General features: G+C 51.9%; 1 protein-coding gene and 1 long non-coding RNA gene across 2 annotated transcripts in view; one reads left to right on the top strand and one right to left on the bottom strand.

Moving 5' to 3' along the window:
• The window catches only part of LOC140685720 (uncharacterized), a 54689-nt gene extending 35495 nt beyond the window's left edge, over positions 1-19194 (bottom strand). Inside the window, exon 1 of the long non-coding RNA XR_012059075.1 lies at positions 18893-19194. This is a non-coding gene — a long non-coding RNA (uncharacterized lncRNA). The remainder of the gene's footprint in view (positions 1-18892) is intronic.
• On the top strand, positions 1481-8961 carry LOC140685718 (NUT family member 2G-like). Its single transcript, XM_072937806.1, has 7 exons — positions 1481-1608; positions 3553-4252; positions 5175-5303; positions 6323-6495; positions 6946-7214; positions 7516-7632; positions 8078-8961. Exons 1-7 carry the CDS (start codon positions 1593-1595, stop codon positions 8879-8881), a joined length of 2208 nt encoding a protein of 735 aa, XP_072793907.1. The 5' UTR covers positions 1481-1592; the 3' UTR covers positions 8882-8961.
• Positions 19195-19947: the final 753 nt, after the last annotated feature.

The raw sequence follows: 19947 nt of genomic DNA, 5'->3' as shown, positions 1-19947 counted from the left end.
AACCTCTTGAGCAAAATAGTATCGGACATACATCTCAGCAATGTCCTCCTAGGGGACTCAACCCAAGCAACAGAAATAAAAGCAAAGATAAACAAAAGGGACCTAATTAAACTTACAAGCTTTTGCACAGCAAAGGAAACCATAAGCAAAACAATATGACAACTTAGATAATGGAAGAAAATACTTGAAAAAGATGAGACTAACAAGGGATTAATTTCTAGAATATATAAACACCTCCTACAACTTAATAAGAAAAAAACAAAACAACCCAATCCAAAAATGGGCAGAACTAAACAAGCAACTCTCCAATGAAAAAATAGAAATGGCCAACAGTCACATGAAAAAATGCTCAATGTCACTAATTACCAGAGAAACGCAAATCAAAACTACACTGAGGTATCCCCTGACACCAGTCATAATGGTTGTCATTCAGAATTCCAGAAACTATAAATGCTGGAGAGGCTGTGGAGAGAAGGGAACTCTCCTACCCTGTTGTGGGGAATGTAGCTTGCTGCAGCCATTACCAAAAACAGTATGGAGATTCCTCAAAAGACTAAATAAAGATTTACCATATGGTCCAGCAACCCCACTCCTGGGCATATATCCAGAGGGAACTCTAATTCGAGAACATACCTGCAACCCCAATGTTCACAGCAGCACTACTCACAAGAGCCAAAATACGGAAACAACCTAAATGTCCATCGACAGATGACTGCATAAAGAAGTTGTGGTATATTTACAAATTGGAATACTACTCAGCCATAAGAAATAAAATAATGCCATTTGCAGCAACAAGGATGGCCCTGGAGAATGTCATTCTAAGTAAAGTAACCCAGAAAGAGAAACAAAAATACCATACAATATCACTTATATGTGGAATAAAAAAAAAAAACAAAAAAAAAGGAAAATGAACTTATTTACAAACCAAACAGACTCACAGAAATACTAAATAAACTTATGGTTACCAGGGGAGAAGGCAGTGGGAAGGGATAGCTTGTGAGTCTAAGATTTGAAAATACTGAGTGGTATATATAAAATAGATACACAAGGTTACACTGTATAGCACAGGGAACTGTATTTGGTATCTTGTCGCAGGTTACGGTGAAAAAGAATACAAATATTACAAATATTACGGTGAAAAGGAATACAAATACGAATATACATATATTCATGTATGACTGAAGCATTGTGCTGTACACCAGAAAATTACAAAACATTGTAACCTCACTGTACTTCAATTAAACAAAATGAATAAAATCAAATAAATTGCCTACACAGCCACACACCAGGTGTGCTGCCACTCTGCCCTGTGGAAGGAAGTTCTGGTTCTTGCCTTCCTGCCAGAGCCCTGCATGGAATGTCTCCCCACACCCACCCAGGACCACCTGCCCTCTGCCCCTCCCCCACTACAGAATGTTCTGAGCCTCACATTCTGCTGTTTAAATTCAAACTTTACCTGCCTTTGCTTGAATTCCGAGCATCTGCTGGAGCAGTTAACTCACTCTCTGGGTCTTCGTCTGGATTTCTCTCATTGAGGCTAACAGGCAGCGCTGGTCTGTGCCCACGCTTTACAAGTGGCTTTACATTTGGGAATGGCTTTACAAAGAGGTAAGCCTGAATGCTGGGGATATGGTCTCAAACACTCTGCCATCCCTCAAATCCTTGGGGTCACGTGATCCTTCATTGTGGGCACACAGGTGGACTAAAGTGGAAGAAGGAGGGAGCCCTGGACGCCCAAGGACATCTCCCCTGGGGAGCCTGGGGACATGGTGGAAACCAGAGATCGCAAGGGGAGGAGGGCTCATTGAAGGAGGATCAAGGAGACTCAGGGGAATTGCCCTGGGTGTGGAGAAAGGACAGCAGCAGGCAGGGTGGTGCTTTGTAGAAGGGAGACAAGCCACTTTGAGACCTGTGTGTAGGGTTAGGAGGTCTGAGCTGGTGGCACAAGGAGGGCCACGGGGAGACCCTCGCCCTGTACCTTGTTCCTCAGGCACCTGAAGCTTGCCCCACGATTTCCTTCTAAGGGATCTGAACCGGGGCATCCTGTATCTAACAGGGCACGGGGAGAGAAGGGCTCAGCCAGAAAACTATTCACCGAGGGGTGGGGCGGGGTGGTCTGTGGCCACATCTGCTATGAACTGCCTTCTCCAAGAGCTAGTCAGGAAGGTACTCTAACTGCCACAGCCCAGAACTGCTCCCCTCCTTCCAGCCCAGAGCTTGCTCCTCAGTTCAGGTAACTGTTGCCTTGGATTCAGCAGGGGATGGGCAACCTCTCAGCTTCAACCAAGACAGGGCTTGAGGTCCCCAGTGGTTCTGAATTGTTCTTCCTTTTGTGGAAACGCAGTTCTGCAGACACTTGTGATACTTGTCCAGCATCTCAGGCAGGACCGTCAGGCCTGCCTGTGACACGAGGAGTCTGTTCATGTTTCACGCCAGCGTCTCATGGGCAGGGAAGAGACGTGGGGTGCGGGTGGTTCTGCTGGAACGTCCATGAAGACTGGTTCCTTTTTAAACGGGGGAAGGAGTGGAGCCCAGAAGCAGGAGGACAATCTTCTGTGTTGTTACCACACGCCCTGTGGCACACGTTCTCATTAGTTAGGTGCACGGGGTGAGTGCCTTATGCTCCTGAACGGGGATGTGTTCCAGACAACATTATCAGTGACGGGACCCGGCTCACACCTCTTTCTTAGTCTGCCTTCAATTTGAATGACTGGGAACTGGAAGAGGATGGACCACAGACACTACATAGGCCCATGACCAATGTAACATGACCATTCCCTGCCTTCTGTACTCCTCTGCGGCCATCACTGGCTGTGAGAGGATGGAAACCACACATGTGGCTGCTTCTCAGACCCTTGTTCCGGGAGCAGAACTCCTGAGTGATGGCAGTGACTTTGGGCGCTGGGGATGGGGTGGCAAAACCCCGCCCGTGCTAAGTGTCTGCTGCAGGTGGCCCTGAGGTCACGTGCACGCTGGGCCAGTGTATTATGGATTTGTATCAGGGTTCTGTGGAGAGAGATGTTTCCAGCATTTTTGTTTTGTTGTGTCACGCCACGAAAGAAAGAGGATTTATACTGAGCATCAGGGAAAGGAGGAGTAAGGAGGAGGTGGGGCCTTAATATTTTAGACACTGCCTGGTTCACAAAGGCCATTTGGCTGCCCTCAACTTCCCTTGCAGAAGGTCTCTACCTGCTAGTGAGTCTCCAAAGGAGCAGGCGTCCACCCACTTCCAGGACTTGGGGGACAGCCCGTGAGAGTCAGGTGCAAGGGGGTTCCTTACAGAGGCCCTGCGAGACAGTGCTTGCCCAGGCTGTTTCTTCTCGGCACGCAGGGGTCAGGGGCCTGGGTGAATGGGACCAAGCTCCCTACTGGAGTAATTCCCAGCTAGAGGTCAGAGCATGAAAACTAGTCCAAGACATCTGCACACGGCACAGTCGCCCCTGTCCAAATGTCCTTCACCTGTTGACACTGACACTCTATGATTCCCCGGAAAGCCCCAGTCCTGGTTGCCCATTCTCCTCCTCCACTCACCCCTTTCCTTTGTCTCAACAGCATCTCCACTGCTGGGAACGGACGTGCTTATGAGCACTGGTGCCTCTCTGACTCCATTCTCGGCACTTCCCTTTCCACCACCCGCTCCCGGCCCCGAACACTTGCCACCCTGGGAGCAGCACCTGCCACCCTCATTGACCCCATCGTTCCCTCCTGGCACCACCCTGCTGCTGCCAGCTTTCCCCACGACACCTTTGGTGGCTGCTGGTGGCCAGGTCCCCATGGCCATTGGGCCTTGCAACATCACTGTCCAACTAAGGTCAGAAGCGAGGCCAGCAGAGCCCCTCCAGATGCAGAGCTTCGTTCTTACACCAGGAACTGTCACCTGGGGTGCTCCAGGGGCCCTCAGCGGGAGTGCTACTTGCCCTGCTCCCCTATCCTTAGCACCCTCGCTGGCGACCCCAGCTGTTGGGGTAACGCAGGCTGGCATGGGAGGCTGGGCCCCCAGCCTTCCCCCTCAAGCTCCACCACCAGCTGCCCAGCGGGCCCCCAGCATTCCCCCCATCAACGCTGGACCACGGCCACCTGGCGCTTCCAGGGAGGGGAGTCTGGCCACCTGCCAGTCTCAGCCCCCGCAGGATGACTCCTGTAACCACGAGAGTGTCTACAAGAACTACCGACGTTGGCAGCGCTTCAAGAGCCTGGCCCGGACGCACCTTCCCCAGAGCCCTGATGCAGAAGCTCTTTCCTGCTTCCTCATGTGAGTGAGTTCTCGGGGTGGGGGGGCACATGTGCTCATCTGGAGTTTCAAGTGGAGGACCTTGGGGTGCACGTGCAGGTTAGGTTTCTAGGGATCCTAGAAGGAAGGTCTGAGGGTGATGCCCATGCTATGACATGGCATTGTCCATACAGTCACACTTCCAGTCCATGACATCCTTTCAGTGCCTTCTCTCAACTGAGCCCAACACCCTTGATGAGTCCAGCTGACTTTCCTTCCATTATTATCTTGGGAATATTTACTGAAGACTTGCAGTCAGAGAGGGTGCTGGGGGAAGGTGAGGAGCCACAGATGGGGTGCCACCCTCTCCTGTGCTGCTGTCTCCTCTCAACACAGGACTTGAGTGTGGGATGGCCAGGGGATGCCACTGCTGAGGAGGGGGAGGACCTACAGGGCCCAGGGGAGAGCTGTGTGCGTGCCTGGTCCTCACTGTTCTGGAGAATTCTAGCTGAAAAAGGGAGATGGCAGAGCTCTCCTGAGGGCAGGGACTGTATCCTACTAGAGCTGTGAGCCTGACATGGGGACAATTACAGGTGATTCAGAGGACTGGGCAGGAGCCCCCTTGGGCTCATCTGTCAAGAGACATCAGGTTCCCTGGCACAGGCCAGGCCTCAGTGATGACAGGGATCTGTATTATGAAAAGTCAGTCGTGAAGAGGAAAAGAGCTTCCCGAGGCACAGTGTCCCAGCTATGGTGTGGGAGTGGATGGTCTCCCTGCAGTGAGTGGGAGGGGGCGACAACAGTAGCCAGGAAGGCCTGTCTTTGTCTCCCAGACACCTGCCTCTGCCCCTGCTGATGCTCAGACATGCTGTGATGGGGGACGTGTGGTCCATGATGCCGGGGGTGGGGGGTCAGGCTGGTGGGGACTGGGCTGTTCACTGAGGCTGACCCTGACGGTTCACAGCCCAGTGCTCCGATCCCTGGCCCGACTCAAGCCCACCATGACGCTGAAGGAGGGACTGCGGCGGGCCGAGCAGGAATGGGAGCGCACAAGCGACTCTGACCGAATGACGTATTACGCGATGGCGGCAAAGTGAGTCCACGTCCTGGGCCCAAGGGCTGCGGCGGGTGAGGGTGACACCCTAGGGCAGGATCTGGCTGTGGTCAGAGAGGAGGAGGGAGGAGGCAGCTCCCCGAGCACAGGGTCCCCGCAGCCCAGAGGCCAGACTACACTCCAGAAGCCTCTCCTGCACCTTGACAGCTTGGGTCTATTCGTCCTCTGCCCAGGGCTCCGCCCTGCCCTGAAGCGGCCTTCTTTGCCTTGATGAAGGGCTCACTTGGGGTGGAGTGGGGAAACTGTGAGCCCAGTGGGGTCAAACTCCAGCCCTTGTGGCTGTGCAGGGAAGCGTGTTCCACCCGCCAGCCTGCTGCCTCCTTAATGCTGGGGGCCTGGCGGCCACTCACGTGGCATTTCGGACCCTCTCTCCTCCTGAAGTGTGGCCTGACTTGGTAACCTGGTTCCCTCCTGGAGAGGCTGCAGAAGCCAGAGTGTCTTTTACCCCAAGGGTCTCTGGCTCTTCATGAGACTTCTTTGGGTAAACCCTTTATTTGAAAAACCAAAAACAAACCAGCATTTCTCAGAGGAAAGGAAAGCCTCGCCACTGACCTTAGGGTCCACATCCTACAACCTGTCCAGGGTCCTGTCTCCAGGCTTGTGTTCCAGGACTCTCAGCCTCAGCCCAGGATCCTGGATCTGGACAAGGACCCCCGTGGGGAACACGTGCTTGATCTGGCCTCTGGCTGTCAGCCCTTCCTGTGTTTCTGGACATGGGCAGGGGCAAGTGGATGGTCCCCTTTGGGCCTTCCACGCAGGCCTGGTTCAATTCAGCAACCTGGGTCTACGCTGTTGAACGCCCTACAGTGCTGGGGAGGCAGGGGTGTCCCCAGATCTGGTGTTTGCCCCAAGAGCAGCTCCCCGCTGGGGACACCACCTCACAGGGCCTTGACCGCCCCCAGCAGAGCCTCTCGTGATCCCTCTACCTCTGCACCCTGGGTGGGCTCCAGAGCCCAGGACTTTTTCTCAGCATGGCCTGGGCCACACTAACCCCTCAGGTTCAAGGAATTTGAGGCAGAGGAGGAGACGCAACTTCAGCAATTGCAGTCCATGAATGGGGCGCAGGGCCTGCCGCCTCCAGCCCCACCAAAGCCAGAACCTCAGGGGCCCCCAGCCCCAAAAGTGGGCCCGCAGCTAGGTACCCACGTGCCCACTGGAGCTCAACGCAAAGGTAACAGGGACCTAGGGATGGCCACTGTCCCCACATCAGCCCTCTTCCCTCAAGGGGGGCACTGGTCTTTCCACCTGAACAGCCACCCAGAGGGGGTCTCGGCTGCCCTTTGTCACTATGGGGTATTGACCTGGTCTGCTGTTGAACTCCTCTCCCACCTCCCTGTTTGAGGGTCAGCCAGAAAGTCTTCCTCAGAAGTGTAAAGGATGGGGAGACCTTTGAAAAAATTGGAGGCTGCACACTTACTCACATGTGATTCTCTTAGCTGCTCCCACTTACCTCTCCCTCCTCACTCCCCGTCACTGTGGGTGACGATGCAGGTGGTCCTGATCCCACCCACATCGACGTCAATGTCCCCCAAACACTGCGCTACCCAACACGCGCCCCCCATGCTCAGGAGCTGGAAGCGGGAGCCCCTCACCCTTCTTCCCTCCTCCTGCTCTGCCTTAGCCTGTGTGCCCAGGAAGGCCGGCCCCAGGGCCAAACCCGCCCGCCCTCAGCCATACACATCCCAGCGGCCCCGGGAGACCCAGGCACCCAAGGGGATTCCCCTTGAGGCTGTCAAAGAATACGAGGACATCTTGGAGGAGCTGCTGGCGCCTGTCCACTTGGCCACTGGGGAGACATATGCAGAATGTCCAGAAGACGGGACCTACCCGGACCCGGGTCTCCTCAGCTACATGGACCAGCTGTGTTCCCAGGAAGACTTCGTCACGAAGGTGGGCTGGGCCTGCAGCCTCGGGGCTGCAAGATTCCAGGGCCTGGCACTCTCTGCACCCAGGACTGGGGTTCTGCCCAGGCCTTTGGGACTTAAGCTCTGCCCCTGAGCTCTGGGTCTGTGTGTGTGTCTGTGTGTGTGTGAGTGTCTCTGTGTGTAGCTGACTGCCACGGTGGTTTAAAACACGCCACCTTGTGGAGGAGAACAGGGTGGGTCTCTCCTGTTCACTATTTCTCCAGGTATTCGTGGCTCACAGGTTACTCCTGCCCAAGGGTGCTCACAGCCTTGTCCTTCCATCTTAGGTGGAGGCCATCATTCACCCTAAGTTCCTGGCAGCTTTGCTTTCCCCAGAACCACAGCTGGATCCCTTGGCACTGGCTGAGGAGTTAGAAGAGGAGGAAGGACTCTCTCTTGAAGAGGTGAGCCAGAGGAGGGAGGGACACTCAGGGAGACAAGGGAGGGAGGGATTCCAGATACAAGAGGGGAGGCAAAGGACACTGGGGGAACCAAGGGAGGCAGGACCCAGGTCAGCCAGGGAGGGGATGGGACCCCAGAACAGGAGGCCCACAGCGCTCTACTCAACCCTCCCCTACCTGGAAGGCCTGGCATTGTGGAGGGCCCGCTAGGGACTGGGGCAATGCAAGACCATAGTAAGGAGAGGATGGGGGCCCGGAGAGAAAGGAAGGACACACAGCTGAGAACAGGCCCAGGAGGACAGCAGGAGCGCTAGTGTGTGTTCTCTGACTGGAGTCCTGGAGACAGTCCCCCCTACAGCCCCTCACTGCCATCATCCCACGGCCCAGCCCTCCTGCTCCCCTCACCCGTGTGTGTGGGGCCAGTCACCGACCACCTCCCTCCTATCAGCTGGTGCAGAAACGACTCCTGGCCCTGAAGGAGGAGTTGGGTGCGCAGGCACCCACCACTCACCGTGCACCCCAACTGGACTTAAGTCCTCGTCAGTCTGATGTTACACAAGATGCCCAGAGGCATGATGAAGGCCCCCAGCTAGGGGTCAGCGAGGAAGACAGCCCACCAGAGATTGAGTCTGAGGAACTTTCAAGGTGCAACGGAACAGAGAGTGGCCTGAACACATCAAAACACAGGATTCTCTCTCCAGGACATGAGGGTTTCCCTCTATCTCAGGCTGGACAGCCCCTCTCTCCTCCCCAGGGTCAAAGGCACACTCCACCGAGCTTGGGACCCATGGAGACCTCAAATCTCAGAGAGGCCTCTCCTCTTAGGGAGGACGCAGGGCCAGGGCCAGAGGATGGGTCCAGTGAAGACAAGAAGGAGGTCCCCAGCCTAGACTTCATCTTGGCCACTCAGTACTGCCTGATGCCCTGGGGAGGGAAGTCCCACAGCTCTGCCCCAGGGCCCTTGAGATTTCTCTGCCCTGGAGTTCGGGGGGCCCCCCTAGCCCCCTCCCCTCATAGAATCAGCCTTAGCCCAGCTCCTGCACCAGCTGCCAAGTCCAGGAAGCGGGATCTGTGTGCAGGCCAGGGGTCTGATGACAAGCTGCCCCAGCCCAAGCCTGACCTCGGCACCTCTGGGAGGCCAGCCTTGTCTCCGGGGCTGGTGCGCCCCTCACAACCAAAAAAGAGGAGGTGTGACCCATTTGTCGCAGGGAGTGTGAGGAGGAGGAGGAGGAAGAGGCACTGCAACAAATAATAAGCCTCCAGTGCCAGCCCCCCGGGCGGCCCTCAGGGGAGTTTAGGGGCTCTTCCTCATCCAGTGCTGATCCTGGCTGATGTGCGGGGCAGGGAGGGAGGGCGGGACCATCAGGGCCAGGGTGGGATGGGGTGGGGTGGGGTGGTGGGAGTTAGAGGGCTGGGGATGTGGATCTGGTCGGCTGTGGGGGGGGGAGTAGCACCTTGCGGTGATACATGTAAAATGGGAATAAAAATAAGTTTTGTTTGGAAATGTTCTAATGCCAGTGTAGTCTTATTCACGTCTGCACTGCTCTACAGAGAGGGCTCCTGAGAGGGAGGATGAGGAGGTCCCAGGAGCTATGGATCCACAGGGGGCCGACTAGATCTTCCTCCGCATTGACACGGGGTCCTCAGATGCTCTGGGAGCCCCCAGCTCTCACTGTCCCCAGGAACCCCCACATCATCCTTTTCACTCAAGTCTGCTTGGCCACAGGCCTGTGGGACATCCCATCATCATCTGCATCCTGGAACAAACTAGGGATGGAGAGCTGTCTTCGTGCCTTTCAGACCCCTGGACACTAAGCAGTTCTCTAGAATGGAGCCTCGAGACAGCCCTGGTCTTTGGGGAGCTTCTCTCTGCTTTCCTGAAGCAGCCAGACCAGAGAGGAAGAGCCTTGGCCTGAGGGACAGGACTTCCTGCCTCTCTGCCCTGTCGTACAGGGAGCCTCCTCTAGTCTCCTGGGATTCCTGCAGTGGGTGAAGTGGAGGAGGCAGCTCCCTATTAATCCCAAGGACACATGGGGAATGGGCTGAGAGTAAGTTCATGGGAGCCTGTCAAAGGTGTGTAAAAGGGGAATGACAACGGACGCCACTGTGGGACTTGTGGGATTTCTGTGCGGGGGCATCATGTCCAGCTGAGGGTTTGTAACACGCTGGACTTTGCTGATCTGGGCACTGGTTAGTTGCATGGTGTGTTTAGTTTGTGAAAAGTTATCAGGCTGTAAGCTTGGTATCTGTACTATTCTGCATACATATTATACTTCACTTAAAGTCAAAAGTTAAAAAATAATAAAACTTTCTTTAAGTTTTTGAAGTAAAACAAAAAAGAGAGACACAGAGAAGAGCAATTATCACAAAACTGAGGATCGCGGTCACCTCTACAAGGGGATTTGATGACATTTCTAAGGTTCACACAATGTTCTAGTCTACAATTTGCACAATAATCACATTATTGATTTCTTTTTTAAACAGGTATCTTTTACATCTGTTTCAATACGTGAAAATCAAATTAGATGTAGTAAAAAATACAGCAGTCCGATAAATGTAAAAACAAGTAAAATAAATTCCTAGAAAGATAAAAATTATCAAGAAAAAATTAAAGACACAGATAATGAAAAATCATGTAAACGTTTGTTAAAGAATTTTTGTATCAGGAACTTAACGTGTTCCCATCAAAATCAGACAAATAAAATTCACGTTCAGACTGCTTTACAAACAAACAGTGAAAGCTTCACTTCAAACATCAGCAATGCCCACTCTCACCACTGCTCTTAAGACAGGGAAAAAAACAGTCTAAGTAATGAAAATAAACCAAATTTGCCCAACAAACGGTTGTTTTCTACTTAGTAGGTACATTACTGCGAGCAAGATGAGGAATAAACTACACATAGTTCCCGGAAAACTCAACTTGGATGCTTTGCGTAAGAATCTTTTATTAATGCTTCAGAATTGAGAACATACAAGTCAAATTCATCAGAATGACATCAACTACAGTCACCACCGGGAGCACTTTATTAGTGATGTTACTGATACCAAAAAGGATTCTGTGTGCATTTTACTTGCACTCAAAACTGTTCAGAAACTCTGGATTTTCTGTTGCTCATATAAGATGGTCTTCTCACATCTTTGAGCTCCAAAACCATACAAAAGACTTCTTTGTTAAAGTTACATTAACAGTTAAGCCAGCACAACTAGGAATCTGGTCTTGAGCCTCTGTAGAGGATTTATACTACTGCTGGTCCTGCCTTTCAAACAGGTGGTACCAAAACCCAGCAAAGCTCCAGGGAGGGATGGGCGGAGTGCTAGAGCCCAGAGTAAGAAGGAAGTTCATGGAGAAGATGACTCTCACAGGAAGGCACGACCTGCCCAGGGCCCAGCCTTTCTTGGGGATGGGCTGGAGGGAAACACCACTGGCATCTTAACAGGACGCTCCTCTGCTGCAGGGACGGACTGTGCTGCCTGTGCGCTGCATGCGGGTCATTGGGCACGTCCACCTCCACCACATACACACCGAAGGCCAATAACACCTCCAATCAATGTAACAACAAAACGCAAAACAAAACTCACATACATTTCAAAATGCCCTGGGAGATAGGGTAACAATCACACCCACTAAGTACCCCTAAGTAAGCAGAAAGAAGAGAGAACAAGTACAGTGGGTAGAAAGTAAAAGAGAGACGAGGGAAACACAAAATTTGATGAGGAACCAGCAGGAAAGGGGCATCTGTCAGTGATTTTCCCCTACCATCTCAAGTCCCAGCTCCTTAGAAAACAAAGGCCTTCAGAACTCGGCCTCGCCCATCCCAGCTGCCTCCCCTCCAGCCCTCTCCCCAAGGCGCCCACCCACACCCTCCCTTCCCAGACAACTCCCGGTTTTCCTGACTGGGTGTGCCCCGCTCAGACCTCTGTGCCTTGGCATGTGCATTCTGCTCTACCTGGAGCGCGCTTCTCAAGGCAAACTCCCAGTCATACATCCACACCCAGCGCCAAGGTTTGTGAAGCCAGACCTCACCACCCCGGCCTTCTGCCCCCACAGCACTCCCCACGGGCCTTCTGTGCTCCCACCCAACTGCACCCCACTGTCTGCAGCAGGAGCTAATGAAGGGCAGGTGCCTCTTGAGTCCTTGCAGGGAACTGGTGCTCAATGAATTCTAAGTGAATGACCTTGCATGAAAGGTTTTCGTAAAAGGCTAAAAAAGCAAATCACACAGAAAGCAGACAATAGATATTTTTGACTACTGAAAGCATGTATTCTCTCAACTCTGATCTTTGGTTGAATATCATCAGGAACCAGACAGAGATGCTCTATCACTTCCTAGTTGGGTATCTATGGGCAAATTAAGCAACCTTGCTGTGTCTCCAATTTCCACTTACTGAAAGCAACCAGCCCTGCAGTGTGGTTAAGAGGACTAATTAATAAACGCTTAGAAACAAACAAACAAAAGTAACAGAAAGCGTTGACTAAACGGTCGTTCTGACTAGCCTGCCATAATCACAGACACCTTAACAGGACCGAATACTGTACCGTGAGGAAAGTGAGCACAACGGAATTTTGGCTAAAACTATGTTTTGTTTTGTTTTGTCTTGTTTTGTTTTTAGGCGAGCTGAAAGTCAGCAAATCCAACAGCTTGTCTTCCAGCTGCACTGTGCCCTCTACAGTCCTCAGTACTGATCCCTAGTGAGCACTTGTAAGAGTAAAATATGCTAAAACTCCAAAATTATTATTAATAACACTAATTAAAGAAAACACGGAGTAATGAAAAGGGCTCTGGCAACGGAAACAGGATCTCAGTCTACAATCTCAAGTCTGACTCTTTAGTGTATGACCTCAGGAACTGGCTTCACCTTTAAATACTTTCTCATCTGAGAGAGAAGGAGAGCACTGCCTTTACCTTTCTGCAACATGAGATAACAGTACCTAGTAGAGTACCTGACACGAAATGTTCAGAAATACTTTGCTTCCTTCATTCAACATGAAAGACACACTCACATGAAGGTTTAGGTGTAAGTCAGCACAAAATACAACGTGTAGTTCGTTCTAATAAAACACCACCACCACCATCACCCCCATTCCACCAGGGCTTCTGAGGGAACTGGAGCCAGAGAAGGGAGCCGGCACGTGGTTCTGCAAGAACTGCATCAGGGCTGCATGCACACTGAGCACTAAAGCAGTAACAGGGAAAGTCCACAGTCATTGTGCTAAAACTTCTGGATGCCTTTATGCTACTACAAGAGCTCGCACAGAGTAAAGGAGGGGAAAAAAAGCCAAAGTAGGTCCAACTCCAAATGACTCCTTAAGAAATCAACACAGAGATGCTGACTTATCTTCCTGAAACGCCAACAGTACCATCCCAAAATCCATTTAAAAACTTCAACATTGAAACATTCCACGCCAACAACTAGTGCCGCTCATGCTGTTTAGAAAGGCTGCGCAGGAGAGAATCCCTGGCACCACGGGAGCTGCTGAACCAAAGCCGGCCGCGTTAAACACAGGCGAGGGGGGCAAACAAGATGATGATTTCGGGGTTGTGCACACAAGCCGCTGCCAACCCCTTTCCAGACCATGGCCGCCGCCGCGAGCACCTGAAGGACTTCGCGGCTTCACAATCGGTTGTCAAGGGAAGGCCGCGAGACCAGCACCCGGGGGTGGGGGCGCCGTTCACGTCCTGGGGGTCCCTGGGTGCCGGGGTCCCAGCCTCCACCCTCCACCCTCGCGCCACTCCCGGCGCCCAGCCAGGGCCCGCCCGGGAAGCGCGGCGAGCAACGCCCCAGCCCGAGCGGCCCGGCCCCGCCCGAGACCCCCGGCGCGCGGACGGCGGGGCAACCAGGTTGGGGTCGGGGCCGGGCTCGGGGTCGGGGTCGCGGGGCCGACACCGCTGCTGCGCCCGCCGAGGCCGGGCGGGCGCGGGCGGCACGCGGGGCGCGGACACTCACCACACCACGTCGCGGGAGCCCTCGCCGAAGCAGCAGGCTGCTGGAGCGCGGCCTCCCGTCGAACACCTGCCCGCGGGCCGCCTCGGGGCCCGCTCCCGCCGCCGCCGCGCTGGGCACGGAGCTCCGCGGCCGCCGCTCTGCTCCCGCCCCGCCTCCCGGAGGGACCGCGCCGCCGCCGCTGCAGCCGCCGCCGCTGCCGGCGGGGAGCAGGGGCGGCGTCGCTCGGGAGACCCGCAGAGATGCCAGCCGCTCCAACCGACTGCCGCCTGCCTGCCTGACGAAGTGACCGTTGGGCGGGCGGGGGGATCGGAGCGGCCAAGGAGGGCGCCGGCCAAGACCGGGCAGCGCACGCGCGCGGATTGGCTCCCGTGGCCCGGGGGCGTCGCCGAGTGCTCAGGGCAGAGACATGGGTGACAACCAGCGTCCTCAGGGATTTTCTCCATCATACTTTATCTATAATCACCTCATCATTAGTCTGTTCTGTTTCAGAATCACTTAGACGACGCAGCTGCAAGTACCCTACATATTACAGTGTATTTTCCCCCAAAGACTGTCTCCTTCATAAACACTTTACAACACTTTTAACCAAGAAATTAATATCAATACAACATTAGCAACCAGTGCACAGATCCCATTCAAAGATTGCCAACTTTCCCAATACTACCTCGTTCCGTTTCTGGCCCACGATTCTGTCCAGGATCACACATTGCATGCAGTTGTCTTCTAAGCCTCCTCCAGTCTGAAACAATTCCTTGTCCTCTCCCTGTCTCTCGTGCCCTTGAGGTAGAGAGAATGAGGCCTGATGTTTCCTCACGACAGTCTCAGGCCACGGCTCCTCAACCGGGACAATGCTGTGCTCAGTGCACGTGGTGTCTACTCTTCCCACTTCTGTGAAGCGTCACCTTGATCATCTTGGTGTCCACGGCAAAGTCACCATCACCTCCCTCGTAACTGATTAGTATCTTGTGGAAGATGCTCTCAAACTACAGCAAATATCCTTTTTCCATCAAGTTCCACCCATCAACCACAGTATCTAGTAATGACTCTTGCCTGAATCACTATGCTTACAAAGATTTCCAAGTGATTCTGCTCTAATTCCATCATTCCTTTTACAAGTATTCGTCATTAGTCCTTTTACATATATTACACGTACTCTGCTCTGGGGAAGAACTTCCCCTCTTCTTCCATTTACTCATTTATTTGTCGCAGGAGGACTCCTGGGTGCCTATTTCACTCACACTGTAATCCATGACTATCATAATTTATTCTGATGCTCAAAATTTCCAAGTTGTGACTAGTAGAAGCTTCTTTATTTTCAATCCTGTATCTTTCAGACACAACTCCATCATAAGGAAGCACTGAAAAGCCCCTCTGCAATTTCATACCTATTTGCTGGAAAAATGAAAAGTACTCTTATGTCATAGATTATCAATTCTCCAGCATTCATTTCTTCCTTTTTTTTTTCTCATGAAAAATTTAGTTGAAGTGGAGATGGGGCTGATAACCTGTTGGATTCTCTAGCTTATACTTTAGAGATCTTGGTCACTAAAACTTTTTTCCCATTAATGTGAGATTTGGAGGATTGGAGATCTGGACCTGCTTGTTAAAGACAACTCCTCTGGCTACCAGCTGTCTACCCACAGGTAACTGGCTTGATGTGGCCTACAGGTCACTGTAGGCCCAAGCTGGAGCACTAAACCAGCCCTGATGTTTGTGACACATACTGTGTCATTGCTGGCAGTGCTCAGGAAATCTGAATCCTTCCCACCCCATTGTCCATACTAAGCGTACAACCCGACAGAGTCACGTTCAAAGACTAGTCACTCTCGTTTTAAACTTTATAATGACAAAATGTGTCATATGCAAATGGATATGCTGCCAGAAATATTGATCAAGGCTTGAATTAATTTATTCATTCAACAATTTTTGAGTATCATGTGTCAAACACTATTCCGGGTGAGGGAGATAGACCAAGGGGTCTTTGTGGAGACTGAGAGAGAGACTGACCACTAAAAAGGTGGGCAAGTTAATATGCAGCATGTCACCTGGTGACATGTGAAAGGAGAAAACTAAATGGAGTAAAGGGAACAAAGACTCTAGGTCTGTGGGGTGGGGGGATGTTACTGTGAGACAGTATTCAGGGAAGGTCCTGCTGACACAGTGCCGCTTAAGGAAAGGCTGGAAGGACGTGAGAGATGATCTGGTAGAAGAGTGCCCACTCTCATCAGCTAGGATGCAGGTTGGTGGTGGCCATGTCCCTCACATGTCTAAGGAGCAAAAGAAGCCCATGGACTGGACGGATGGAGACAGGGGAGAGGATTAGGACATAGTACGGAAGAGGTGATGAGCATGGAAAGTCTTAGAGGCCACTTTAATGGATTTGACTTTTACTCAGAGTGAATGGGGCATGCTGAGCAGGTCTCAGACCAGTGTAGCCCAACTTGTGCTTTAAAAGATTCTCTTTGGATGCTATATTGACAGTGGATTACAGGAGGGCAAGGGCAGAAGAAATATGGGCACCAGTTGGGAACTATTATCATAATCATGGTGAGAGGTGGTGGTGGCTTGGACCAAGGTATAAATGATGGAGATGGTAAGAAACAGTCAGATTGCACACTACTTTCAATGTGGATGCAAAAGGCTTTTGCTAATGCACTGGACATGGGATGTGAGAGAAAGTTAAGACTTGGCATTTCCCTCAACTATGAGAAGGCTGGAGTGGCTACTTCCTGGATGGGAGTGCTGTGAGCTAACCAGGTTGGTGGATGGACTCTGGGGGGGCCAAGTCTGAGATGCCTGTTAGACTTCCTAATGGAGAGCAGGCAGTTTAGGAGGGAGGTTGGGATGCAGCTTCAGATAAAGACATAGATTTGGAGATACAGATATGGTTGGTGTTAAATGCCATGAGACCAGATGGGTGCAACTACGGAGTGAGTGCAGATAGAAGAGAAAAAGAAAGGTGCAAGACCATGCTTTAGAACATGCCAGCATTCAAAGATCAGGAACGTGAGGAGACCATGTACGAGTGGCCTGTGAGAGAGGACAGAGCCACAGGGTACATGGAGTTGAAGGGAAGAGGGTATCTCAAGCAAGGAGCAATCGACTCCATCAAACCATGTGACAAGTCAAGTCTGGTAACAGCTGGGAACTGGACATTGAATTCAGCAAAATTGAGGTCCTAGACCATCTTGATAAGAAGAGTCTGGTAAGGAGGTGGAGACAAAGCCAGGACGGAGTGGGAGGGAAAGAGGAGAGAAAAATGGATATAAGCAACATGAAACAAAATGGTGGAAACATTTTCCAGCCCTTCCCTGACATGCTGTGAATAAGGTGAGATCCATTTATCAACCAGCTCTAGGAACAGGGAGCAACTTTCCCAGTCTCTGAATGCCACAGATTTCTCATCAGGCAAAAGAAAAAGCAAGTCTAACCCAGACTTATGGTTACCAGCGGGGGAAGGAGGTTGGAAGAGATACAACGGGAGTTTGGAATTTGCAGATACTAACTACTATATATAAAATAGATAAACAACAAGGTCCTAATGCATAGCATAGGGAACTCTATTCAACACCTTATAATAGCCTAGAATGAAATAGAAGATGAAAAGGAATCTATATACACACATATATATGAATCACTATACTGCACTCCAGAAATTAACACATTGTAAATTGATTATACATCAAACAAACAAACAAACACAATGTTGGCTGATGCTGTTGAGGTTTGGTAACTGGGGAACAGAACAAGAGTAGCCTTCAAAGAGGGACATGTCATATTATCGGCTCAATTAAAAGCACAGGATTTTCAATGATTATTAGGAAGACCACAGCAAGTCCTGAAATTCCCATGTCAACTAACGGCCTACAGATTCCTTTTAGTTTTGAAAACAAATGCTTAGTAGGTCTAGGCAGAGTCTCTCCATCCCCAGTCATCATTAAATGGAGACATTCTACAACCAAGCTTCAGGCACACCATCATTTGCCTTTAAAATAGGCTCTCATTAGATCTGAACCCTGTGCATTTTATTTGGAGAGGAAAACCAAAACCTAGCTGAAAATGCTGTATTTCCCACAGTACCGTCCTTACACTTAGCTTGAGCTGACACCGAATGATATCCATATGCTGAGATGCCTTCCATTTTTCTAAAATGGTTTTAGCTACTGTCACTTTGATATTAAAGTGAACAGGGCAGGGCTTCACTGGACTTTCCAGACTTGTCTGACCCCACTAGGAGGTCTGACCAAGGGTGACAATAGAGGAGAAGGAGACTACCCAAACTGGGGTTACTTCCAGAGATTTTTAAATGTAGTTTAGACACGCAAGTCAACTTGGGGAAAAAGAAATAATCTTGCTACTGTTGTTCTGTTTGGATGGAAGCGTCATCCATAGCAAAAGACTTGAGCATCACCTAAGAGCCCAGTGAGCAGTCAGCCTGGCCTGGAAGGGATCAGGAGCCAGACGAGGGAGCCTGCATGTGGTTCTGCAAGAACTGCATCAGGGCTGCATGCACACTGAGCACTAAAGCAGTAACAGGGAAAGTCCAGAGACATTGTCCTAAAACGTCTGGATGCCTTTATGCTACTACTACAAGAGTTCACACAAGGTAAAAGGAGGGGGAAAAAAGCCAAAGTAGGTCCAACTCCAAATGACTCCTTAAGAAATCAACACAGAGACGCTGACTTATCTTTCCTGAAACGCCAACATTACCATCCCAAAATCCATTTAAAAACTTCAACATTGAAACATTCCACGCCAACACTGGTGCCGCTCATGCTGTTTAGAAAGGCTGCGCAGGAGAGAATCCCTGGCACCACGAGAGGTGCTGAACCAAAGCCGGCCTCCTTAAACACAGGCGAGGGGGACAAACAAGATGATGATTTCGGGGTTGTGCACACATGCCGCTCCAACCCCTTTCCAGACCATGGCCGCCGCAGCGAGCACCTGAAGGACTTCGCGGCTTCACAATCGGACGTCAAGGGAAGGCCGCGAGACCAGCACCCGGGGGTGGGGGTGGGGTGGGGCCCGTTCCCATCCTGGGGGTCTCTGGGTGCCGGGGTCACGGCCTCCACCCCCCCGCCACGGGCCTCTTCCCCATTCCCCGCGCCCAGCGAGGTCCGGCCCGGGAAACACCGCGAGCAACGCCCCAGCCCTAGCGCCCGGCCCCACCCGGGAGCCCCCGCGCGCGGACGGCGGGTCAGCTCGGCTGCGGGCGGGGCCGGGCTCGGGGTTGGGGTCCCGAGGCCGGGGCCGACGCCGCAGCTGCGCCCGCCGAGGCCGGGCGGGCGCGGCCGGCACGCGGGGCGCGGACACTCACCACACCACGCCGTGGGAGCCCTCGCCGAGGTAGCGGGTTGCTGGAGCGCGGCCTCCCGTCGAACACCTGCCCGCGGGCCGCCTCGGGGCCCGCGCCGACGCCGCCTCCATGTTGGCTGCCGGGCCGCCGCCGCCGCGCTGGGCACGGAGCTCCGCGGCCGCCGCTCTGCTCCCGCCTCGCCTCCGGGAGGGGCCGCGCCGCCGCCGCTGCAGCCGCCGCCGCTGGCCGGAGGGAGCAGGGCCGGCTGCTAGGCCGACCCGCAGAGCCGCAGCCACTCCGACCGACCGCCGCCCGCCTTCCTGACAAACTAACCCTCGGGTGGGCGGTGGGCGGTGGGAGGGGCGGGGGTGGAGGAGGGCGCCGGGCGGGGCCGGGAAGCGCACGCGCGCGGATTGGCTCCCGTGGCCCGGGGGCGGGGCTGCGCGGTCTGGGCAGACACCTGTGTGAACTAGTGTCCACACACGTTTGTATTCTTCTTATTTATTTTGAATAATTCGGCTATCAACATTTGTATACAAGTTTTGAAGGGATATATGTTTTCACTTCTCATATATATTTTTTCGATATATTTTTCATTTTTCATGTACCTGAAGCTATATGTACGCATGGTGGTATTGGTGGAGAAATAGACACATAGTTCAATGAACATGATAGAGAATACAGAAATAGACATACATTGATACAGAAAACTGTTTTCTTTTACGCAGAAGTTTAAAAGCAATATAATGGGAATTGGATCATGTTTTTAACAGATAATAAAATTAACTCAAAATAGAACATAGATTTAAATGTAACTTTTTTAAACTTTAAAACTTTTATAAGAAAACTAGCAATAAATTTTTGGCTCCTAGGGCTTGGTGAAGAGTTCTTACAAATGACAGCAAGAACACTACCCATGAAAGAAAGAATAGAAAATCGACTTCATCAAAATTAAACATTCTCCTAAGGGAAAGACCCTGCTAAGGATAAGAAGCTACAGCTTTGGAGAAATTGTTTGAAAACCACACATCTTACAAAAGTGTCTAGAGTGTATAAATAACTGTCAAAACTCAACA

Source organism: Vicugna pacos, chromosome 15 (genome assembly GCF_048564905.1).
Source record: "Vicugna pacos chromosome 15, VicPac4, whole genome shotgun sequence".
Lineage (NCBI taxonomy): Eukaryota > Metazoa > Chordata > Mammalia > Artiodactyla > Camelidae > Vicugna > Vicugna pacos.
This window is presented reverse-complemented; position numbering and strand designations above follow the sequence as displayed.